General features: G+C 47.5%; 1 protein-coding gene across 1 annotated transcript in view; it reads right to left on the bottom strand.

Moving 5' to 3' along the window:
- The window catches only part of LOC137542031 (fer-1-like protein 4), a 262,988-nt gene that overhangs the window by 175,931 nt on the left and 60,584 nt on the right, over positions 1–26,473 (bottom strand). Inside the window, exons 2-3 of the mRNA XM_068263629.1 lie at positions 16,473–16,528; positions 2,763–2,851 (exon numbers count right to left, since the gene is read on the bottom strand). Of these exons, the coding sequence (XP_068119730.1) occupies positions 2,763–2,851; positions 16,473–16,528 (145 nt within the window). The remainder of the gene's footprint in view (positions 1–2,762; positions 2,852–16,472; positions 16,529–26,473) is intronic.

Genomic DNA, 26,473 nt, shown 5'->3' on the forward strand with positions numbered 1-26,473 from the left:
CCCAGCCTATGTTGCCTTTGCAGTAACCCAGGACTGTGCTGACACATAAGGATTAAAGCGGACTAGAACTAACTGCCTTTCTGCTCAAGAAGATTAGCAACGGCCTAATAACATTTAAAGAAAAACATTTCTGCAAATCCTGCAATAAATCTGCAGTGTGTCTACATCCTGCTTTCATGGAAGCAGACATAGGGTTAACATCCTGTGTTTAAAAATTTACCTGCTCAGCCGAGGCAGCCAGCTGGCACAGCTGAGAGATCAAACTACGGTTGTGATTAGTTGTGGGTGAGAAGGAATTAGACAGACTAAACTCTCTAAATACATACAGGGTATATTTCTCTGTTTTCCTTCTGTCCTGTGCAAAAGTTCAGATCCAGTTTAAAAGGGGTCATTTCCTGGGCTTCCAATGGTGGGAGGTGCAAGGTCTCCTGCAGTATATACACTATATCAACCCACTTTGTCCTTTACCAAAATGTGAAGGTGCGGCACTGATTTTCATCATATATTTTCATTATAATAATTGAATCGGATGGTTGACCAGCCACCAAGTTGCCTGACGTATGGCCACCATTTTGCCTGGTGCACACAATACAATTTCTGACAGATTTTCTGTCAGATCGACTATTTCTAAAGGTGCATACACACTCACTACATCCGGCAACGACGGGTCCGTCAGACCCTCCCGCTGGGCGGACGTTCATCCGACAGTAGCACGTGTGTACACGCTGTCGGTGGACTGATAAGGCTGTTTCTGGACTTCCACCCAGTGGGAGGGTCTGACGGACCCGTCGTTGCCGGATGTAGTGCATGTGTACGCACCTTAACAGGTCTGACCTGATTTATGATCGATTTTCCTTAGAAGTGAATGGAAAATCAATCGGAAAATCGATTGGAAATCAGATTGGACCTGTTGGAAATAGTCAATCTGACAGTAAATCTGTCAGAAAATTGTATAATGTGTACCTAGCATAAAACTTTGGAAGTTGAGCACTGCAGGAATCTTATCACTCTTGTCCTTATCCAAAAACACAATTCGGCCTGGTGCACACCAAAACCCGCTAGCAGATCCGCAAAATGCTAGCAGATTTTGAAACGCTTTTTCTTATTTTTCTGTAGCGTTTCAGCTAGCATTTTGCGGTTTTGGGAAGCATTTTTGGTTTAGTAGATTTCAGATATTGTTACAGTAAAGCTGTTACTGAACAGCTTCTGTAACAAAAACGCCTGCAAAACTGCTCTGAATTGCCGTTTTTCAGAGCGGTTTGCGTTTTTCCTATACTTAACATTGAGGCAGAAACGCATCCACAATCCAAAAAATGCCTCACCCCGGGAGTATGCGTTTCAGCAAAACGCCTCCCGCTCTGGTGTGAACCACCCCATTGAGATACATTGACCAAGCGTATCCGCAGCCGCAAGTGGCTGCAAAAACGCAGAAAAACCCGCTCGGCGTGCACCAGCCCTTCCTGCTTTATCCTGTCACCTTTGTAGAGGTAAATCAAACAAAACTGTTTACTTAACGGGAGATAACACAGTCTTCCTGATTTACTGCTGGCCATACACTATACCAAGTTATTTATAGATTGGATGCTAGGTCTTGTTTCCACTACAGGCTAGTAGTGGAAACAAGGAAATAACTAGAAAAATCAGAGTATTTTCTGTGAACTCTGCATGCACATAGCATATATGACAACTTCCTCCCCCTTTGCTTCTTTTGTATGTGAATTTTTCACATTAAGAATCATTATGTGGAATTCGGACATGAACATGTTCAGCATTTGAAAAAAAAAATTCTGTGAAGCAATGGAAATGAAAATTTGCATGAACTGTCAGCCATACTATCTCAGAATAAAAACAACACATATATAGATACAGATAAATACTTGCTCTACTTACATAACATATGTATTGCACTGTCCGCAATTTGATCTTAGGGATTTTTCTATAGTAAAAAAAGAAAAAAATCCTTCTAGGTGTTTTCCATTTTGTCTGTGTCTATCTTGAAGCCAATGCTGACATAATTTCCTCCCTTACTCTGTCTATCATTGCCCACCCCCCCCCCCCCCCCCCTCACAGTCTGCAGTAGAAAGTGCATTGAGAAATATTGGCCAATCTGAGAGGAACAGGTGTGGGAGAGCAAAATAGGAGGGAAAGAGGCTTCATCCAATCAGGCTGCATTAGTTAAGTCTGAAGGGTAAGTAAAGAAAAAAAAAAGAAAACCCAGCATGCCCTGCAACTTCCTTTGTGCGGCAGATGTACCAAATAAGAGCCAAGGTGTCCGATTAAGTTGTTGAGGATCGTTCCAATCCACATTGACTAGCGCAGGTTTTGCCGCAATTATGTGAACAATCATTTACACAATTATTTGTTTCTGCCACCGCACACAACAATAGCAGATTCGGCTAGAAGGATCAGGGAAACGATCGTTCGGCAGCGATCCCCAATCCATCTGCCCATATCTGCCAGTAGTTATTTAGCTTCACACACCTCTTGGGAGAAGACCTGAGGTCTGTTAGGAGAAGAGCTAAGGAAATTCTCCCAAATGCGGAGACAGATGGTAATTAAAAAAATATAAAGAGGATTCTAGCCCATACCCAGCATTTAAAACTGAACTGAATGGTTTCTAGAGTTCCCCGTTAAAACTGAGGCCTCGATAATGCTACAGTCAACAGCATTACTTCTGAACCAGGTTTCTTTATTCCACATTTAGTAGGCCCCCATGATCTTATCGTCATAATAAGAGAAGCAAGGGTGTAGAAAGGGCGTACCTGTTTGTGAACACTTTGCTGCAATTGTAAACTTTGATAGTCAGGACCTCGTCTGACACCACCTTCCCATAGTGTGGCCATCGGAAATGCTGTAGAAGAAATTAAGTTGCAATCTGTTAGTGCTGCAAATCCACTAAATATATAAACAAAAGTCTGAAAAATAGCCAGTCACTTCCTGAGGGATGGACAAATAGCGGATTAAAACTAACCTCCTCCTGCCTTGTCCTTAGCCCTTCGCAAACTGAAGCATAGCCATAATTGCTGTCTCTAATGGATGCCCACTTTCCATCTTAATCAATGGTGCCAAATCCAAACACTGGTGACATATATTTATTGAGCTAGTGCTTCAGATAAACGATAGTCAAACACCCAAATTGGAGAGTGGAGTTGTGGAGTGCAAGGATTCCAGGTGCCAGAATTAAAGCACACCTGACCCAAGGCAAAGCTACCTAAGGTAAGTGCAGAGCTATGTTCATAATACCTCCTCTGTGCGTTGTCTGTTGCTCTTCTCGTTCCCCTGACCCCGTCATCCCTGTTTGAAAATTTAACTTTAGCCAAAAGTCTAAACTTTCAGACAGGAAGAGGCAGGCTTGCTGCAATGTTCCCTCCTATCACCCGCCATTAAGAGGAAGATTAGGGAATGGGAGGGAACATCACGGTAAGCCTGTCTCTTCCTGTCGGAAAAATTGACTTTCAAAAATGTCAAGCAGACATTATGGAGGTCAGAGGGAAGCAGAAGAGGAACAGACAAATAACAGAGGTATATGGATCCAAAATGAACACACCTCTGTGCTTAGCTTCGGTAGCTTTGCCTCAAGTCAGGTATCCTTTATTGTCCTCGTTATTTTTTGAGTCTCCTCAAGGTACAGCCTAGCTTTATATAATATTTATTTTGTGGGAAAGTAGTCAGGGTTTGACCTATAAATGTACAGTGCCACTACAGGTAGAAAGCTACAATGAGAGCTGATGAAGACCAACAATGCCTCTTTGATGGGTCAGGTTCTTGTAAGTCACATAAAGACATCACCCAGTCAGACTGCTTGTGGTCAGATCAAGCAGCAATCATGTTTGTATGCACCTCACCTTGTTCTGGCTAAGTTTAGCATGTAAGGAAGTGAAGAGCAGTAAGCTGTGCCTGCAACCAGTGCTTTGGTTTTATAAATAACCCCTCATTGGGTGGTAACAGACCAATTAAATTAGCTTGACTTGCTGTGTAACCGTCTCGGCCTTTCAGGTAGCCAGGCACCATGAAATTACACAACTTCCCTGGCAGTATAAGGAACGTCACTGGAGGCTATTTCAGTCTTAACAAGCTGTCACTGCTGACCTACCCAGAAGACAAATACAACAACATAACATGAACAAGACGTCACAGTCTGAAGATGTAAACCAGTTCAAAGTATGATTAGTTTGGCACGAAAGTGCTGCTGTACATTTCAGGAGGTGAAAGGCTCTGACACTATAAGGAAGTCTCTTTGGAAATACAAAGAGTAGAGTAAATAGAATTGTGTTGTTTTAAAGAGAAACTGTAGTCAAAATAACATAATGAAAAAAATAGCTTTTTTTTTTTTTTACAATATTCGTTTATTATTCGTATTTGTTTATTAATAGATTATTTAGTCGCTGTTTGCCCATTGTAAAATATTTCCTCTCCCTGATGAAATTTATCACAGGTGGCGACATCTTTAGTACTGGCAGCTGATCTCTGTGGTATGGTCATTTACTAATAGTTCTAAAGCCAGTAGAAAAGTTCTCTGGTCTTCCAGAATGCTCTGGAAGGGACGAGGAGAATTCTGCATAGTAAACAGCCTAGGCTAAGCCTCACCGGGAGGGCGGGACTACATACCATTATACAGCAATATATGGCTATAGGTAGAGTTTCTGATGCTGAAACAAGGATTTTTAATGTAAAAGTTGGTATTCTGATTAGTTTACTGCACTCTACTATATGTCCCTGTAAGCAGCGTCTATACTAGGGATGATCAACTTTTTTCAAAAGTATGCAAATGTTATGCAAATATATGCACCTTGAAAAAGGACCAATCCATTAAACCTGGGTTTAAATCGACTGGTCCATTTTCAAACTGCATACATTTGCATAAAAAATTGCATACATTTGCATCAACTTGGAACAATTTGCATATCTGTGATCATCCCTAATCTATACAGCTATTTATTTTTTTAACATCTCACTTCGCAATGTATCAATTTAAATCCCCCCTCCCCCAACCATCTTTCAGTTAAGTTCCCCTTTAAATGGTCTTATTACAAACTGTGCATGAATTTGCATACAAAGTTTGTATAATTCAGTACAAAAACAAACAAACATATAAAACCTTTAAAATCACAGCGCGTTGCAGAAAAAGTAACCAATACACCTCCCTGTATAAATCAATAGAATCAATCAATGATAAACTTTATCAGCAAAACAAATACATAATCATGTTATATTATGACAAAGACTCAATCTATTTTAACTCTGTCAGGATAATAGCACTTCTGGAGTGGAATGCAGGTCACTAATTCTATACTGAGTTCATAATAACATACAATATCAATACATATATAAACTTTCATACACAACATTAAAAATATGAAAAAAGCACCTTAGTACTAGTAGCAGAGCCGGGACAAAGTCCTCCGGCACCCAAGGCTGAGACACCAAAGTGCGCCCCCCTTCCCTTCCACCCCAGCCGTCACACACTGATGGGTCCGGTTAAAAATGGCGCACTGTTCCGCCGATAAATGTATTGTAAAACTATTTACTGGTTTCATTTAAATACATTAAAACGGTAAATAACGTTTTATGATACATTTATCAGTGGAATGGTGCGTCATTAAGAAATGCAGGGGGGCTAGTGTTAGGCAGCGGGGTCGGGAGGGAGAGGCAGCGGGACACTGGTGTTAGGCAGCGGGGTAGAGGGAGTAGAATTAGGTGGAAGGAGGATGTGTGCATAAGCAAACATTACCTTGTCCCAGCCGGCGATCGTCATCGCCTCCTTCACTTCCTAGTTAGTTTGCAGGAGTCCTGCAGCCAGCCAATCGCCATGCGGGCACTGAAGCCACATGGTGATTGGCTGGACGCAGGACTACAGCAAACTAACTGAAGAAGTGAAGGAGCGATCACCGGGACAAGGTAATGTATGCTTAACACTCAGCTGGGGCTCCGCATTCTGGCTATACTAACCTGTATGGGGGCAAGGGGTTAAATATGCTTGGTAGGGGGGACCCCACGTCTTTTTTTTTTTTTTAATTTTTTTTATTTTCCACCCTCTGAAAAAAAAAATGTTTTAAAAAATAGGAAAAGATGTCAGGTATCTTTATACAGCCATATTGCGGCTGTATAGCGATTCCTGGCCAAAGCGTTGCGGTTCCACTGGAAACCCCATCAGGAAGTTCATTGCGCTTTCTTTTGATATATGTAAATTTACACTACCGTTAGGTTTTCTTCCTTTACCGCATTTAAATGTATACTTTTTTCCTTTGAAATTTTTTAATTGATTTTCTTAAAAACTATAAAGTCTTTTTGAAAAAAATGTCCCCCTTGCTCCCACTGTTCTTCTTAACACATCCTGCAAATTTGGTGTTTCTAGCATGTAAGGGGGCTTTGCTATTAACCATTAAAGTCAACAGGTTTTTAAAGGGACTCCGAGCTCAAAATAAAAATGAAAATTGTACTCACCTTGGGATTTCTGCAGCCCAGTGTAGGTCGGGAGGTCCCACACCGGCGTCCTGGCTCTTCTCCCAGGCCTTCTCCCAGAAATGGCTGCCCGGTGGCTCCAGGCGACACTGGCCCGAGTTTCAGGCTCTCTCTTCTGCATACGTCATGTCTGACATCATCAGGCCGGCTGCCTCGCGTCATCACGGTGGCCGGCTTGACAGTACGGCACATGCACGGTTTAATCGCTCATGTGCCATACTGTCACGCCGGCCACCAGAAGAGAGAGCCCGATAGTCGGGCCAGTGTCGCCGGGAGCCGCCGGGCAGCCATTTCTGGGAGAAGGCCTTGGAGAAGAGCCAGGACGCCGGTGTGGGACCTCCCGACCTACACTGGGCTGCAGAAAGCCCAAGGTGAGTACAATTTTCATTTTTATTTTGAGCTCAGGGTCCCTTTAAAAACCTGCTGACTTTAATGGCTAATAGCAAAGCCCCCTTACATGCTAGAAACACCAAGGTCTTGTAGAAGAGCCAGGACGCCGGCGTGGGACCTCCCGACCTACACTGGGCTGCAGAAAGCCCAAGGTAAGTACCATTTTCATTTTTATTTTGAGCTCGGAGTCCCTTTAACCTCCTTAGCGGTAACAACGAGCTGAGCTCGGGGTAAGCCGCCGCGGAGGATATCTCAGCCCCTGGTGGGGCGATTCCTGTTCTGTAAATTGCTGTACGCGCAGCCAGCACTTTGCTAGCTGCGCGTCCAGCTCGATCGCCGCCGCTCTGCGGCGATTGTCTGCACGCAGCGGCGGAAGAGGGCCCCCCCCCGCCAGAGCCCTGCGCAGCCCGGACCAATCAGTCCCGGGCAGCGCAAAGGGCTGACGTCCATGATGTCATTCCGATCGTCGCCATGGCGACAGGAGAAGCCAAACAGGAGATTGCGTTCTATACGCGATCTCCTGTTTACTTTTGTGGCCGGCGGCGATCGGACTAGAGGGACACATGCGCCCTCTAGTGGTGTTTTATGTAGCTACCACTCAGGTAGCTAAATAAAACAAAAACAAATAAAATTTAAAAAAAATGCAATGCAGCCTCCTTGGCGGAAAAATTGAACCGCCAAGGAGGTTAATCACGAATACCGACTCGTGATTAGTGATTACATGCAGTTATTCGACTCAAAACTGCACTCGAGTCAGATATCCCTTTCTACTTGTGATCGTGATCACAAGTTAATTTCGGAAGTGAGTGGAGTCATGCTTGTGATCACTCGTACTCGTGATCAGGGCTATCCGAGCAACATTGTACTGCATATCTCCAAACTAACTGACCATGGAGGGCCACACAGTTCGGACCTACAGAGGCATGATATTATGAGCCATATGCAATTACATTTTTCATCTATGTTTTCTCCTAGGTGGTATTTTTACACCTTATCAATAAAATGCATTTTAAGCCACCAGCAAGCAAGAAAATATTCAAAATAATTTTGATGGTACCTTTTCACCTACTTTTTGGTACTTTTTTAATCCCAAAGTGCTGAAAAGTTATTTTAAAAAGAAGTTTAAAAATTATTAGGAGAAACCCTATGGGCCATTAGGGATGGCCCATCCTTGGAGACAGGGGAGGACTGGGACCTTTTGGCCTGGGGGGGAAACACAAATCAGAGGCACATTATCATGGCAGCCCCAGCCCAAATGACGTCACACATGCACCCCACATCGTATATGACAGTAGTCATGTGGAGCACCAATTCAGAAATACAGGCAACGGGTGCACATAATACATTTTGAGGGACTATGACCGTGGTTTATGTCGTGTCTATCATTCGTGTTTATCGCATGCCGTGATTATCGCACCTGACAACCACATTGGCCTGAGATTTTCCAACATCTCAGATCGATACATTCAACCAATTTCCACCCAAAATTTTTATCTGATTTGATAATATCAAAACGGATGGTCGATCGGCTGTCAAGTCAACAGATGTATGGCCACTTTATGCCACGCAGGAGGATTTCTCAGGCTCTGCTGGGCCGATTCGCATAATTTTTTTTCTGCAACACGCAGCTAGCACTTTGCTAGCTGCGTGTGCATGCCGATCGCCGCCGCTACCCGCTGATTAGCTGCCGATTGCCGCGCCCCCCCCCCCCAGACCCCGTGCGCTGCCTGGCCAATCAGTGCCAGGCAGCGCTGAGGGGTGGATCGGGACTCCCAATGATGTCACAAGGTCGATCCCGCCCCCATTGCGACGGGGGAAGCCCTTCAGGAAATCCCGTTCTTTGAACGGGATTTCCTGATCAAAGATTGCCGGAGGCGATCGAAACGGGCGGGGGGATGCCGCAGCACAGCGGCTATCATGTAGCGAGCCCTAGGCTCGCTACATGATTTAAAAAAAAAATTCCAAAAACACTGCTGCGCTGCCCCCTGGCGGTTATTAATAGACCGCCAGGAGGGTTAATTCCCCAAAGCTAATTCCTCCCCCCCCTCCCCCACACACACAATTATGTCTTCCCCTTCGCCACCATCTCTACTAACCCCCTTAAATATGCCCCTCTTTCACCTTGGATATCCCCTCCTCTTTACCAGACACATCCTTACTAACTTCCCTGCCAGGGGCGCCTCTAGCCATGTTGTCACTCCAGGCGAGAAAATCTGTGGCGCCCCCCCACACCCATGGCGCCCTTCCATGAAAATAATCATAATGCGGCAGCGTTTCATCAGAAAATTCGCAATGCGGGCAGTGTTTCACCAGAAAATACACGTAATGTAAGGCTGCAGAAGTGAGCTTACAGGCTGTGATCCAGTGAACTGATGCGGAGTCTATTTGACGCCGCAAGCCTGTTCACCATCTGGGGACACAACATCTGGCGGGGGTTGACCGCGGTCCTCCCTGCACAGCACTCATGCCTGGTCGGCCTAGCACCCTCTACAATGGGTCAGAAGGCGGCACAAAGGGGGACAGAAGGAGTCACAGGAGGACTAAAGGAGGCACATGGGGACAGAGGAAGATGCAGGGGACAGAGGTGGCACATGGGGACTGAAGAGGCACATGGAGGCACAAAGGGAAATGGAAGGAGGCACAGGAGGACAGAAGGAGGCAGAGTGGAACTAAAGGAGGAACAGGGGGGCAGAGGTAGCACAAGGGTACAAATAAAGGCAAAGGGGACATAAGGAGGCACAAAGGGCACAGAAGGAGGCAGAGATGGCACAAAGGAGGAAAGAAGGATGCACAAGGCACAGAGGTGTCAGCTGCCTGCAACTTACGCTAAGTAGATTCAGCAGAAGCAAGTAATAGAACAGCCACAGGGGTGTGGCTTAATTTGGGGGTGGGGCTTAATTCTGCAACATGGCGCCCCCCAGGACCAATGGCACTCCAGGCAATGGCCTGTACTGCCTATGCCTAGAGGCGCCCCTGTTCCCTGCTGACACCATGATACCTGCCTCGTTAATGCTAATTTCCAAAGTTTCGGTACCCCTCCTTCCATCACCCCCCCCCCCCAACATTCATGCCTTGCTTACCTGCTTTTTATTGGTGGTCAGTGGCAGTGAATTACTGCCTGTTCACGACCCACTTCACTATAGTATGAAACCCTATAGGCCACATCCATACTTAGTACTGACAGGTGGAAAAGACATTATGATTCGATCATAGTGAAAGAATCTGTCCGTCACAATTGATGCATGTATGGCCAATTTTAGATTATGGTTTCTAATAACAAGATTGGAGAGAGGAGAGAGAAGGCAATGCAGGTGGTTTTGGTGCACGGCGTTCAGCAGCGGTTACCCAAACCAGGTGCCCCATAGCAGCAATAATATGCTGCGCAGGCCCCGTAAGGGAAATTCGGGGCTCCGGTGATCGCCATACCCCAAATTACACCTCCCTCAGAGTTGCAACGACTTGGAGGGGGAATAGTTTTTAACACCGCCAGGGAGTTTAGTGGCAGCAGGAAGAGCCATCATTCGGCGCTCCTGGCGCCCAACTTACCCGCAGCATACAAATACTAGGGGCTCAGACACACTAGAAGCGATTTTATGAGCACTTTTTAGCCATCAGAACTTTCTGAGAGGTTTTTAAAAAGGGCTCCCATTGACTTACATTAAAATCATGGTAAAATCATGATCGCGGACCGCTGTAAAATCGCTTAGAAAAGTGCTTATAGTGTGTCTGCGCTCTTATGCAGAGAAGGGGAGAAACAGTGAGAAGAGAAATGCTGAAAGAGATGGAAGAAGATAGTTAAAGGGACTCCGAGCAGTGCTAAAACTATGGAAAAATGCATATCATTTTAAAGCTCTCTTTCTCCTGTGATATATAAACCGCCGCCCTACGCCTTTTAGTTTTCGCTATTTTCGCGATTGAAATTGCCGTGGCTGCGATTTCGATCGCGAAAATAGAAAAAAGTAAAAGGCGTAGGGTGACGATTTAGATGTCATCAGAAAGAGGAGAAAGAGAGCTTTAAAATGATATCCATCTTTCCATAGTTACAGTGTAGTACACAGGGCGACTTTTTCCTAAAGTCAGCAGCTCCATTCTGCTGAACAGAGCTGCTGACTTTGAGAAAAAGTCGCCCTGTGAAATACAATGTAACTATGGAAAGATCAATATCATTTTAAAGCTCTCTTTCTTCTCTTTCTGACGACGCCTAAATCGTCACCCTACGCCTTTTAGTTTTCTCTATTTTCGGAATCGAAATCGCGGACGCGGCAATTTCAATTGCAAAAATAGCGAAAACTAAAAGGCGTAGGGCGGCGGTTTATATATCATTGGAAAGAGGAGAAAGAGAGCTTTAAAAGCCTGGTGGCTTATGGTCCTTGTTCTTCCCAATGGGTAACCCTCTTCTCCTCTTTTTCCCCTTCTTCCTTATTTCTCTTCGCACCGATATCCTGTTTAATGTCACAACGAGTCTGGGCTAATAGTTTGACAGTCCTAGTACATAGGACCCAAAAACTAAATATCTGTGCAATAAGCACCGTAGATCCATTAATAAACGGATCTTTCACAGCGTGAAGCAGTAATGCGTGGAAAGAGGGGGGCGGACCCCCACAGTGACCCCTGCAATACAAGCACACGCACCATCCATGATATGTACAAGGTGTATCCATACACACCATTTATATAAAATGCCCAGATTGTAGTTCTGACTTACAACATGGATCCAGTATACTTAATCCTTGCACACCTGCACTTCTTTTTGTAATTGTGGGGAAAGTTGACCCTGCAGCCCCATAATGAGTGTGAATGAGTACCCCATGGAAATACTCCCGCTTCTCCACGGAGCTCCTGCGTGGCCCTCCCCTTGACTAACAAAACCATAGACCCAGGCAGGTAGAATAAATGGATGCCTGCCTGGGATTTTTAACTATGGACGTGGACGTCCAGTAAAATAAATTAGAAGATAATATATCTCTAAGGTCTCCCCTCAGGACAGTAACACCACCCCAGTCTTTTTTAAAGGGTTTGGGTTTTTTATAGAGGTTTTATTAGAATAAGCAATAAAGAGGTGATTTTAACCTGGTGGGTACAAGTAAAGGTGATTATGATAAAATGATTTTCACTTTATGCTACAGGCATGCTTACATTTTGCTTCACAGAATTGGTAGAAATACCACTTATGCACTTTTGTTGATTTAGCACAGACCACTTTAGATGTGAACACTGAATGAACAACAACGTTTTAAATGTTTTGAAAATGTTTTATATGTTGCACAACAATGTTCAAGGCTTCCCACTTGCACTACACGTAAGCCGCATGGAATGTAAACATTGGTTGCCATAGCAACCTGAACGCTGCTTACGCTCTTCGCGTCCATGCAGCGCATCATCACTCTTCGCCGCTGGCCGGCGTGACCCCGCCCCTCTCACCCCCGACCCTTAGCAACATCAGCTCCACTAACCAATCAGCAGCGCCTGAGGCGCGGCTTCCCAAGATATATACAGGAAGCCGCACGGCGCTCCTTTGAACACAGGACACGAGCACGTGAACAAGCGCCAGTCAGGCGCGAAACGGCGTAGTGCAGTCCCCTCACCCTGGTCACCCACACCCTGGTACACCTCAGCGCTGATACCTGCACCAGGTTTGATGTATCAAGATTGTTTGCATGCATGTATATGTTTGGCATCAGGACACAATAAATAAGAAAGCGGAACAAGGATACAGTTGCCCGGCTTGCTTTGATGTACTTTATGCATATAGACTTTTCCCCAAGTGACTGTACCGGCTGCACGTTCCTTTGCTTTTGTGTATATGTTGCTATAGAAGACGCAGAGGTGAAGTTTAAAAGGACCTATGCAGGCTTGCTTTTCTCTCTGTCCTCCTTCAAGAAATAGCACTGAGTGCCGAGTGGTGTGTGTTGCTACAGTGTACTACGAGCTTTAAAATGATATGCATCTTTCCATAGTTTTAGCACTGCTCGGAGTCCCTTTAAGTGACAAGACAATATGTTCTGTACAGCGCTGTGGGAAATGGCAGCGCTATATAAATACTAAATAATAATATCAATAATTTGCCTCACCAGGATTGCACTTTTATTTAGCTTTCCTGTATGACAAGAAGACACACCCAGCACTAGGGGAAGAGGGAAACAAAGGTGAATGAGGGAGGGATGGTGCACACCAAGAGTGCTTCTGAGCATTTTTCAAATCGACAGTGATTTGAAAAGCGCTTGGCTAATGTTACCCTATGACGGTGTTCTCACAGCAGCGTTGTGATTTTTTAAAAATCTCAAACGCACAGCATATAGCATTTTTTGGAGCGACTCATTCAAAAATCGCTCTGAAAATCACTTCAAAAAATCGCACTCACAAATTGCTAGCGATTGCTGTTGTAATTTTGGCGTGCACTAGCCCAGAGAGAGGAGGAGTGGAGAGAGCCTGAGAAAGAGCAGAGCTGTATTGCAGTCTCACATCACACAGGGGCTACTTGCCTATAATATGACTCCTGTCCCTGCCAGTCTCTCACACAAGTCAGAAAGCAGCCCTCCTGGAGTCTAGGGACTGTCAAAAACTTTTCAACTTGTTTAACGCCTTATCCACACATGCAGTCATTATAACAATGGGGAGAGACCAGTCAGATGTTTGCCCACGTACCCTCAGGCAAGCTCTGCTTCATGCTGTGTATATTTACCAGCTTGCCTGCCCTCTAATTGCACTTTTATCAGCTAGCCTAGTGTTTCACATTGCCTTACAACAACAAGCCTGAATACACCAGACACTGGACTGGCCCTAAATCACTGAATGAAAGGCAGCCTGGAGGGAGATTGCCCCCCTCCCCCCCCCCCTGGCCAGTCCTCCCCTGCTTGGAGAACTCATGGAGAAGCACATGATCAGTTTGATCAGCTGATAGATTTGTAAGGCTCTGATTTGCTGGTCATGATCATGTGTTAAACAAGGAAGTCATCACAGCAAATCAGAGGCTTAAAAATCTATCAGCTGATCAAACTGATCATGTGCTTCTCCATGAGTTCTCCAAGGCTGTGCCATCTCTATGGGCCATATGCAATTCATTGTTTCACCTGAGTTTTCTCTCAGGTGATATTTTCATTTGTAACTAAAATGCCTTTTGCACCATCAGCAAGCAAACAAATACTCAAAATAATTATGGCAGTACTTTTTCACCTAACTTTTGGTACTTTTTCCATCGCAAAGTCCTAAAAAGTTATTTAAAATCGAAGATGAAAAATGATCTGCTAAGAGAAAACTCAGGTGAAAAAGTGAATTGCATATGGCCCTAGGGGCTTGATTCACTAACCTTATCACTTAGTGGGTGCAAACTACGGCACTAATTAGTTTGCGCCCACACATCAATCTTAGTACCGTTCACTGTGCGCACAGCGCCGGTGCGCCTATATTAGTGCGCGGTGCGATGATAACGCTGCCCCTTGATAACAGCACATCGGATGCCCCTGAAACAGCGCTTTAATGCGCCGCTTCGGGGGCACCCGATGCACCGTTATCGTCGCACCAGGTGCAACATTTAAGGGGCAGCGGGTGCCACATTATTGTCACACTAATATAGGCGCACCCGCCGGGGCTGAGCGCAAAGTAGCTTTGCGCGCACTAGGGGCAAAAAACGGCTTTTCACACCAGCGCAAACACTTAGCACCAGTTAGTGAATCCAGCCCTATGTGTCTTATTATGCTAGGTACACATCCATAAAATTTTCTGGCAGATTTACCTGCCAGATCGATTATTTCCAACATATCTGATCTGAATTTCGATCGATTTTTTTTGATTTTCCGTTTTTTTTCCCCGACCTATTTTCATAGAAGTAAACGGAAATCAATAGGAAAAACGATCGGAAAATCGAAAAATCGATCGAAAATCAGATCGGACATGCTGTAAATAATTGATCTGGCAGGTAAATCCGATGTAACTTATCAATTGAGCCGCTGATGCGGCTCGATTGACAAGATCCGGCAGGTCCGATCTCGCTGCCGCTTGATTCCCCACGAGCGGACAATAGCGGGGAATCGAGTGGAAGATAAGCGGCGCCAGCGGGGACGAGCAGGTATCAAATCCAACGCACGCACGGACGAGCGGGGACTCGGCGGGAACGCGCGGGGATGCGGAAGAGGCGGTCCGGCGGCTAATCGAGCCGCCGGATCGCTCCATCTAGATTAGGCTTTACACCCTTTCTCAAGTGTAAATCTCATCACATTATTGCATGAAAGCCCCGAGAGCTCCTAAAGCAAACCTGAAGTGATTACAAACTTATAAGTAATTGTATCTGTTGAACTAATCCTAAATAGAACTTTCCTAGAGTCCAGTATTCTAATTTTGTGTTTAAGGGTTGAAACTTTCCATTTGAAAGCAAAGCCATGTTTAAAGCACACCAGAAGTGAGAGGGATATGGAGGCTGCGATATATATTTACCTTATATCACAATACCAGTTGCCTGGCTATCCTGCTGATCCTCTGCCTCTACTTGTAGCTATAGACCCTGAACAAGCATGCAGCAGATCAGATGTTTCTAAATGAAGTCTGACCAGATTAGTTGCATGCTTGTTTCAGGTGTGTGATTCAGACACTACTGAGGCCAAAGGGATCAGAAGGATGCCAGGCAACTGGTATTGTTTAAAAGGAAATACATATGGCAGCCTCTATATCCCTCAGATCTCACCTCTGCTGTATCATCCTCTGCCTGGCCTGGTGCACACCAAAAACCGCTAGCAGATCCGCAAAATGCTAGCAGATTTTGAAACGCTTTTTCTTCTTTTTCTGTAGCGTTTCAGCTAGCATTTTGCGGTTTTGTGAAGCGTTTTTGGTGTAGTAGATTTCATGTATTGTTACAGTAAAGCTGTTACTGAACAGCTTCTGTAACAAAAACACCTGGCAAACCGCTCTGAACTGCCGTTTTTTAGAGCGGTTTGCGGTTTTCCTATACTTTACATTGGAGGCAGAAACGCCTCCGCAATCCAAAATCTGCAGCAGCCTGGGAGTATGCGTTTCTGCAAAACGCCTCCCGCTCTGGTGTGCACCAGCCCATTGAAATACATTACCCTAGCGGATCCGCACCCGCAAGCGGATCGCAAACCGCAGCCGAACCGCTCTGGTGTGCACTAGGCCTAAATGAGAGCTAAATAAACAGTAGTCATTATCAAACTATGACCTTTTGAACTTTAATGCTAGGTACACACCATACAATTTTCTGGCAGATTTACCTGTCAGATCGATTATTTCCAACATGTCCGATCTGAATTTCGATTGATTTTTCGAATTTCCAATAGTTTTTTTTTATCGCTTTTTTATCGTTTTATGATCGTTTTTAATACAACTGAACGAAAATCGATAGAAAAAACGATTAAAAAAACAATTGTAAAATCAAAAAATCGGAAATGTTGGAAATAATCGATCTGGTAGGTAAATCTGCCAGAAAATTGTATGGTGTGTACCTATCATTAATCATTGTCCTGCTATCAGGAGTGTTTGCAGGGGATACACAGAGATTTTATGACCTCTAATTGGTTTCCAATCAGACTGTCAGACTGCTTCCAATTGTTTTCTCTTTTTCTGTCCAAACGTAATTAACACCAATAAAGGAAATAAAGGAAAACTTAACTCACCTGACCAAAATCGGCTATAGGACCTGAGTTCAGCTTTTTGGTCTTATGAGTGAAACCTTAAAAATAAAAAAAAGAGGAGGAACAGTTAGCAAACACCAGTATTTGTTGCTCAAAAGCGCCCCCACAAAAATAAAACTATAACGGAAGAAAAACTGCTGGAGGTAGATCATAAAACAAAAATGACAGCTGAGTTGGGAGGGCTGCTTTCCCTCTTGTCACACTTTAGCTGGTTCGTATATTATACAGTATGTGTTTATGGTGTGGGTCCTGACCTTGACTAGCATAGATCAAATAAGGGCACCAGGAAAAAGGGCGTGGGGTATAGACTACATTTTAAGATATTATCTATAACAATATTTTTTTATTGTTATCTTTATCTGAGATAGAATAATAAATAGATCAAAATAACGGTAATAAAATCGCAAAATATCGTCTATAACGAAGAAAATGAAAATATATTTACAGTCGTAATAAGCATAGTAGAACATTGGTAAATATTACAGATATTTTACTACAGCTAAACCTAACCCTACGCTCACACAGAACCCTCCGATTCCTAACCCCAAAACCCCCCTGGTGTGGCCTAACCCTAAGACGACCCTGGTGGGGCCTAACCCTAAGACGCCCCTGGTGGTGCCTAACCCTAAACCCCCTTCCTGACACCTAACCCTAAACTCCCTTCCTGACGCCGCCTAACCCTAAACCCCCTTCCTGGCGCCTAACCTGATGCCTAACCCTAAACCCCCCTCCTGATGCCTAACCCTAAACCCCCTTCCTGATGCCTAACCCTAACCCCCCCTTCCTGACCCCTAACCCTAAACCCCCTTCCTGACACCTAACCCTAAACCCCCCTCCTGATGCCTAACCCAAACCCCCTTCCTGATGCCTAAACCTAAAATCCCCTTCCTGACGCCTAACCCTAACCCACCTTCCTGACCCCTAAGCCCCCCTTCCTGACCCCTAACCCTAAACCCCCTTCCTGGCACCTAACCCTAAACCCCCTTCCTGACGCCTAACCCTAAACCCCCCTCCTGATACCTAACCATAACCCCCTTCCTGACGCCTAACCCTAAACACCCCTTCCTGATCCCTAACCCTAAACCCCCTTCCTGACGCCTAACCCTAAACCCCCTTCCTGATGCCTAACCCTATTTCCCTCCCTAACCCTAAACCCGCTTCCTGACAACTAACCCAAAAAACCCCTTCCTGACCCCTAACCCTAAACCCCCTTCCTGACAACTAACCCAAAAAAACCCTTTCTGACGCCTAACCCTAAAATCCCCTTCCTGATGCCTAACCATAAAACCCCCTTCCTGATGCCTAACCCTAAAACCCCCTTCCTGGCGCCAAACCCCCTTCCTGACACCCTGACGAAGCATCGCATGTGACGTGAAACGTAGGTGGGCAGAGCCACGCAGCCGGAATCACCGTCCGTGCTTTCGCTCTGGAAGGCATGTGCAATGGCGTCCCGTTTCCTCCCGCTATTGCAGCTGTAACCGCTGGTCGTTGGACGGTATCAAGATGGTGAAGTTCGGTTGATGGGACGAGTGGGCTAACTTAGTGGCCCACATACTTCCTAGTGGCCCTAGTGGCTGATAAGATGGCGCCGGACTCGGACGCCACGGCCACAGGGCTCCGGACTTTTTTCCTATTTCTTCTGTAATCCACCGTTGCTGCACCACCCGATCTCCCCTATCTATCTGGGGAGCGGGCGGGCATCGCAGACTGCCAAGCAGAGCGAGGAGGCAGAGGTTTCGGGCCCCGATAGGGGCTATCGCAGCCGGAGGGGCAGGAAGAGCACATGCGGCCGAGCATTGCTCACTGTTGGTGCTGCCTCCGTAGCTGCGCTGGAGTGATGCACCGGTGGCGCAGTGTACTACCGCTGATGAGGACTTATCCGGCCGGCCTCACCATCGCCCCATCCCCGGACCAGACATCCGCCTCAGTCCATCGCTCCACCGGCCCTCCCACGTGGTCCGCCAGGCTGCGCCCGTTGCCAGGGTGCCCAGGACGCCAGAGCGGAGCACGTGGCCTGATCTCCGTCGCAGAAACGGAGCTGTACCATCGCTGATGCCGCCGCCTGCAGCGCTCCCACAGAAGAGGAATACCACCGCTCTTCCGGATGGTGCTTCGGCTGCCTGCTGCACCCTGCTCTGCCATCAGCCTGACCGCAGCAGCTGGGCTTCACCATCGGCTGGCCTCCTCCGATCTCCACCACCGGCCTCCAGCCTGCTCGGCCACCCACGTGGAGCTCCTCTTCTCCAGGCCCTTCAGGCTGCCAGTGTGCCTCGCAGCATGCCTCCATCTGAAGCACCCCAGGCCGGCATCGCCCCCAGGGTCCCCTGAAACACCTCAGGCTGGAATCACCAGACCCCCCTGGTCACACCTGGGGTGATGGAGATGGTGCTGCTCCCCTCATAGTGGAGCTGGCTGCCGCCCAGCATCTGGGCATCTGTGTCCTGCCACCACCAAAGGTAGACCTCCCTGGCCTGTCCACCACTGCTGCCCAGCCGACCACCCCACCACGGGGTGCCCCCGGGTGCACCATGGCCCCACAGGGCCCCCACTGTAACTGCGCCCTCATTGCCCAGCCGGGCGGACTCAAAATCGGGACCGCTTCTCCTCGGGCAACCTGGTCCGAGTGAACTCTGCTGTCTGCCTCCATCATGATGCCCCTCAGCTTTCTCAGTTTCTTTCTCTCTACTTTCGTGGACAAATCGGAGCACCTGTCTTGTTGGGAGCGTGTCGCTGTGTAGCGTCCAGTGCCGAAAATGGCAGCGCTCATATCAGCTCTCAGGCTGCTCCTCCAGTCCCACTCTTTTCTGTTCCTGCTATCAATGTATGCTTTGCTATGTTTTGTATTATGTTAACTGTACGTGTATGCTGAAATGCTCTGCACTGCTTTTTATTTTTTGCTTTTATTGTTTATACGTATGACCCATGCTTGACTGCATGTGATGCTGCACTCTGCTTAATTGTCCTATGTATGCTTGTCCCATGTCTATGTATGTGCCATGCTTAACTGTATGCTATTTCTTGTCTCTTCACCAACGACCCTGTATGTGCCAAAACCAATTCCGGGTACAATCCACCGTTGTACACAACAGAAGTAGATGTGCCTGGCACTCAGTAGTGGGGGTGGAAATTGGTCCCTGCACCTTTTAAAAAGCGACTCCGTCTATTAAGCTTCACTGCTCAGCAATATGTGTAGAGGCGTGCATCCGGGCCAACATGGGCAACTGAAGATATGTAGTACATATGAGGCGGTCCGTGCACTGCGTCTTTAAATCACATTTATTGTCCAAGGTTATCACCAGCAGACATTGACATTGTATACGTGTTCACAACGTGCATGAAGCGGAACAATCTGACCTGTGTCCAAGACGGATGCGGGGGTGTGACCAGGGGATGAGAGGACGGCACAACAGCCGTTTCACGCCGGTGTGGCGCTTGCTCACGTGCGTATGTCCTTGGGCAATGGCGGCGCGTTCGGACCTCTGTGATGTAGACAAGAGGCCCCGCCCACCGCGTTCGCCATTGGTCCGCGGAACTGTGATGCGATAGTGACTGGGCTAAAGGGGAGGGGACGGGCCGTGTCATGTGACGTGTCATGTGTGTCCTGTGAGTGACAGGGGAAACTCTTCTACTTTGGATCAATGGTTGTGCAGGGGGGAGGATCGCCTTGATACGGCGAATAAAACAGGACTGCGTTACGTAAACACCATTGTGCACACTACAATAACCATTTGCCAAGGAACATTGGCGTATTAGAAACTGTGCTAACACATTATTAACTTAAAATAAAGCTTTAAACCATGTGATATTGAGAAAAGTGATCCATTATAAAAGGGTAAAGTCCATCCCATCTATACACATTCCTATGATTGCACCTATACCCCATGATTCTTTTGATGTCTGCTGACATAAGAACCCTCTTTGTTTACCTTTATTAAATACTATAGATTAAAAAGGAATAAGACCACCTCAATTCCCATTCTAAAATCAACATGCAGTTTGGGAGGCACATGGAGAGAAGGACACAAAAATCAGGGGGGGACCCCCGAAAACAAAAGGGCTGCCTAAAACCCACCCAAACCTAAAAGCCCTATCGAGGGCTATTTCGTCCCCTACCCTTGTGTTTAATCCTACCAGGGTACCGGGGTGAGAGCCAGGGTGGCATAAAGTGCGTTCCCCCAATGCTCACTAGAAAAAGTAAGCTGGGAGCGTAATTATACAGCAAGAAAGGGGGGAGGGAAAAATCCAAAGGATCCCCAGAGACTGGTGTGGCGTCCAAGCGGTGCACGCCCAACCCACCAGGGGTAGGACAGGGGTACACCGGGCACGACAGTGCAGACAGGGAGGGATTCGTGCATTAGGGGGGACGATCACCGGGGCAACTTCATCCCCCCCCGGTGACGTCCTTTCCTCCCTATTTTATATGCAGGAAAAGGTCCCAGCTTACTTTTTCTAGTGAGCATTGGGGGAACGCACTTTATGCCACCCTGGCTCTCACCCCGGTACCCTGGTAGGATTAAACACAAGGGTAGGGGACGAAATAGCCCTCGATAGGGCTTTTAGGTTTGGGTGGGTTTTAGGCAGCCCTTTTGTTTTCGGGGGTCCCCCCCTGATTTTTTGTGTCCTTCTCTCCATGTGCCTCCCAAACTGCATGTTGATTTTAGAATGGGAATTGAGGTGGTCTTATTCCTTTTTAATCTATAGTATTTAATAAAGGTAAACAAAGAGGGTTCTTATGTCAGCAGACATCAAAAGAATCATGGGGTATAGGTGCAATCATAGGAATGTGTATAGATGGGATGGACTTTACCCTTTTATAATGGATCACTTTTCTCAATATCACATGGTTTAAAGCTTTATTTTAAGTTAATAATGTGTTAGCACAGTTTCTAATACGCCAATGTTCCTTGGCAAATGGTTATTGTAGTGTGCACAATGGTGTTTACGTAACGCAGTCCTGTTTTATTCGCCGTATCAAGGCGATCCTCCCCCCTGCACAACCATTGATCCAAAGTAGAAGAGTTTCCCCTGTCACTCACAGGACACACATGACACGTCACATGACACGGCCCGTCCCCTCCCCTTTAGCCCAGTCACTATCGCATCACAGTTCCGCGGACCAATGGCGAACGCGGTGGGCGGGGCCTCTTGTCTACATCACAGAGGTCCGAACGCGCCGCCATTGCCCAAGGACATACGCACGTGAGCAAGCGCCACACCGGCGTGAAACGGCTGTTGTGCCGTCCTCTCATCCCCTGGTCACACCCCCGCATCCGCCCTGGACACAGGTCAGATTGTTCCGCTTCATGCACGTTGTGAACACGCATACAATGTCAATGTCTGCTGGTGATAACCTTGGACAATAAATGTGATTTAAAGACGCAGTGCACGGACCGCCTCATATGTACTACATATCTTCAGTTGCCCATGTTGGCCCGGATGCACGCCTCTACACATATTGCTGAGCAGTGAAGCTTAATAGACGGAGTCGCTTTTTAAAAGGTGCAGGGACCAATTTCCACCCCCACTACTGAGTGCCAGGCACATCTACTTCTGTTGTGTACGTTACTGTATTTATAGCCTTGAGCACCAGTTGCATTCATGAATGCTGAAGGGGGCACACCGGACGTGGAACTACTGGAGTCAGGGAGTGACAGCGATTCCTCCTTGGACTATCCTCTCATCAGTCAAGGTGTTTCGGAAGGTCGCGCTGGAGCGAGTACTATATTTGATCACAGTGCTTGTCCTGCACCAGCCAACCGGGAGGTTGTGACCAGGGTGTTGGAACTGAGGTTGGGAGGCCTTTGTGAGAAGGAGACAAAACTCTTTTGGACTGCCACCACCCTTAATAAATACAAGGAGGCAGGCTATATTGCACGGGGGTTTAGATCCTACAGGGAACCCTCGGAGTATCGAGAGGACAAACAGTTTGTGGAGAGGTGGGAGACGGCCCACCTGGATTACTGCAGAACCCTGCAAGAGATAGTGAGAGAGCGCACTATTGCTGAGCACAATAAAATATCAAGAGAGCTGCAGGAAACCAGAGAGCAGTTGCAGGAGGCAACGACGGAGAACAACTTTGAGGCAATTATTGCCAAAATAGAGAAAAAGATTCTTCCTATACAGAACGAACTTAAAGCCAGAAAATTAAAGAAATTCCATCGGGATCAGGACGATTTCAAAAAGGGTAGAATCTTCTATTGGGGCCAGGGAGGCACCCCGAACAAGGGAGCTCCTCCCAGGAAGGGGAAGGGGTATTGGACAACTGATTCTGGGTCTGACACAGAGGACGAGAGGAGTAATAAACATCTAAAACCAAAGCAGCTCAGAAAGAAAAAGCAGGGGGGCAATCCAGCCTCCAAACCCAAGCAACCAACCCCTAAACCATGTGCCTCGACCCCTTTAGGAAACGAGTCCGCCGAGGAGGCGGAGGGCGGAACAAGCCTGGAAAGGACTGTAACCTGGGACTCTCCAGTAGTGGTCAAGAATGCCAATGGAAACACCGGCACGAAGAAGAGGCGGACCAGGGAGTAGTGGGGGGGGAGAGGGGGGAGGGAGGGGGGGAGGAGGAGTTGCAGGTGGTCAATCTAACCGGAGAAACAATCCCCGAGGCATGCCCCACCTTACTCAAGAAAGGGCTGGGCTTTTCTCCTACCAGAGACTTTGATTATGTGGACTTTTTTGTTGATCTTTATAAAACAACGAGGAAGATGATGCTCAGCCAACTGTATCGGGATGGTAATGGGGGGCTCCAAGGACAGAGTGAAGGAGGCCCCACGATGACGGCAACCCCAGAGTCCACTTTAGGGTTCAGTCCCGTGGTGGACTGGGATAAGGCTGAGATGGAGGCACTCCGGATGCTGGAGGAGCTTTGGGAGGAGGGTGGAGATTGCTCTATGGGGTCAGAAGATTCTTTCAGCCCACACCTGGGCCTGGGCAATCCCGGGGCTTTCAGGGCGTGTAGGTCCACACAAGCAGTACCGGTTCCCCCCGGTTCCCCAATAGACCAATTTTTCCACCAGGTCGCGGACGAGATGAGGGCCCTGTGTTACGACAGGGTACCAGATAACTTAAACAGTGCAGAGAGGAGGGCCATTAGATGGCTCAGGTCTCGCCGCGACCTGGTGGTGAAACAGGCGGATAAGGGGGGAAACGTGGTCATCATGACTGGTGAGACCTACACACGGGAAGCTTACAGGCAGCTGGAAAACCGGGAATTTTATGAACGTTTGGGTCATAACCCAACCATAAAATACCAGTCGGCCCTTCGCACATTGTTAAGGCGAGGGGTCGAACAGGGGTACATGCCACAGAGGTTGGCTACTGACCTTCTACCCGTGTCCCCCCGATACCCTGTGTGGTACCATCTTCCCAAGCTGCACAAATCTATGGAGAACCCACCGGGGAGACCTATAGTCTCCGGGTGTGGGTCCCTCACGGAACGGCTTTCCCGCTTCTTGGACCATCTGTTGCGCCCCCTCCTCGTGGGAGTTCCAACCTATCTGGCTGACACGTTGGACGCAATTAACGTTGCCGAGAACGTGGTGTGGCAACCTGGATACAGATTGGCCACGATCGATGTCGAAAGCCTTTACAGCCGGATACCCCACGAGGAGGGTATCAAGGCGGTCCGCAGGTTCCTGGATAGGACCAACAAAGACACGGGTTACAAAGATTACCTGTGTGAATGTCTTAGGTTCGTCCTAACGCATAATGCGTTTATGTTCGACGGAGGATGGTACCACCAGACTTCCGGGACGGCCATGGGAACCTCTGTGGCATGTACCTATGCGGGGCTCTTTTTGGGGGCCTGGGAGGAGGATTACGTGTTTAATCCATCCAATCCCTTCCAAGGGAACATTAAAACATGGTCACGCTACGTGGACGATGTGCTGGTTGTGTGGCAGGGAGGCCTTCAGGAATTTGGGGAGTTCATGGAGCACCTCAATGTGAACAGGATCAACATGCGCTTTACATCCGAAATCAATGACAGGGGGGCGTGCTTCTTGGATTTGATGATCAAACCAGATGGGGCCAAGTTGATTTGTGAGGGCTTTAGAAAGTCCACGGCTGTCAATTCACTGCTGCATAGAAGCAGCTACCATCCTGAACACGTGAGGGCATCCCTGCCATACGGCCAGTACTTGCGCCTTAGACGCAACAACACCGATTTAGGTTCATTTGAGAAGCAAGCAGGGGAACTTACTGCACGCCTGCGGGCAAGGGACTATGATGGTGTTGCCCTCGAAGCAGCAAAGGTTAGGGCTAGAGAAAAGAGCAGGTCCACCCTCCTAACTAGGCGACCCAAACCCGATGCAGGCGGTTCTTTCACTTGCACGTTTGATTATACCCCCATGGCTAAAAGGTTATCCCAAGTTATAAAGAAGAATTGGTCACTTATAATTAGGGACCCCACACTACATAAGATCTTTCCTGACCCCCCACGTGTGGTATATAGAAGGGCTCCAACCTTAGGGGATATCCTGACACGGAGTGAGTACCGCTCGATTCCACCATCTAATTGGCTAAGCAATAGACGCCCCAAGGGGAACCACAAATGCGGTAGATGTAAATATTGTCCACGGATGATGGAGGGCACCAACCTCAGAATGGGGGGAGTGCAGTGGGAGGTAAGAGCATTCATAACGTGCCAGACCAGGTTTGTCTCCTATGTCATCTTTTGTCCCTGTCAATTCTTTTATGTGGGCAAAACCACCAGGCCCCTCAAAGAGAGAGTGGGGGAGCATTTCAAATCCATAAAATCTGGGAAGGGGTGCCCACGCCTGATTGATCATGTCAGACAGGCCCACGAAGGTAAAGCAAAATGCCTGAGATTTGCAGGACTTTTGCATGTCACAAATTCGAGGAGGGGAGGAAATAGGGATCAGGAGCTCACCCGACGAGAATCCCGGGTGATTCTACGTACGGAGGCAATGGGGCCATTGGGCCTCAATGACAGGCTAGAACTGTCCTGCTTCCTGGACCCTTAGAACTTAGTGCAACTTCCCCCCTTGGGCCTCCCCCCCCCCCTTTCCCGTCCCTTCTCGAAACCCCCCCCCCCCCTTGCCTTTTCAACATTTACCCATGGACAGGTCTCTGTCCATTCGGTATTTAACCCCGATAGGGGTGCCCCCCCCTTAAGGTTTTGCCCCGCTTCCTGCCCACTCGTCTGTCTCCGTTCTTTATTTTCTCGCCCCTTCGTAGGCTTTTTCTCCCCTTCGGGTCTCCACCCTTCTTTTCAGCTGCAACTATTTCCATTCCTGATTTGTACTCGAAGGTGGCGCCCGCGTTGTACGGGCACCCGCTTGGGGGATATGGATTACATGGGGGAGGGCCGGGTGACAGGTGCAATACAGGGATGAGAGTGGATAGATATTGCCACCAATATATTGATGGTAGTGCCACCTTTTCCTGCATATAAAATAGGGAGGAAAGGACGTCACCGGGGGGGGATGAAGTTGCCCCGGTGATCGTCCCCCCTAATGCACGAATTCCTCCCTGTCTGCACTGTCGTGCCCGGTGTACCCCTGTCCTACCCCTGGTGGGTTGGGCGTGCACCGCTTGGACGCCACACCAGTCTCTGGGGATCCTTTGGATTTTTCCCTCCCCCCTTTCTTGCTGTATAATTACGCTCCCAGCTTACTTTTTCTAGTGAGCATTGGGGGAACGCACTTTATGCCACCCTGGCTCTCACCCCGGTACCCTGGTAGGATTAAACACAAGGGTAGGGGACGAAATAGCCCTCGATAGGGCTTTTAGGTTTGGGTGGGTTTTAGGCAGCCCTTTTGTTTTCGGGGGTCCCCCCCTGATTTTTTGTGTCCTTCTCTCCATGTGCCTCCCAAACTGCATGTTGATTTTAGAATGGGAATTGAGGTGGTCTTATTCCTTTTTAATCTATAGTATTTAATAAAGGTAAACAAAGAGGGTTCTTATGTCAGCAGACATCAAAAGAATCATGGGGTATAGGTGCAATCATAGGAATGTGT

The sequence above is a fragment of the Hyperolius riggenbachi genome, chromosome 12 (genome assembly GCF_040937935.1).
Source record: "Hyperolius riggenbachi isolate aHypRig1 chromosome 12, aHypRig1.pri, whole genome shotgun sequence".
NCBI lineage: Eukaryota > Metazoa > Chordata > Amphibia > Anura > Hyperoliidae > Hyperolius > Hyperolius riggenbachi.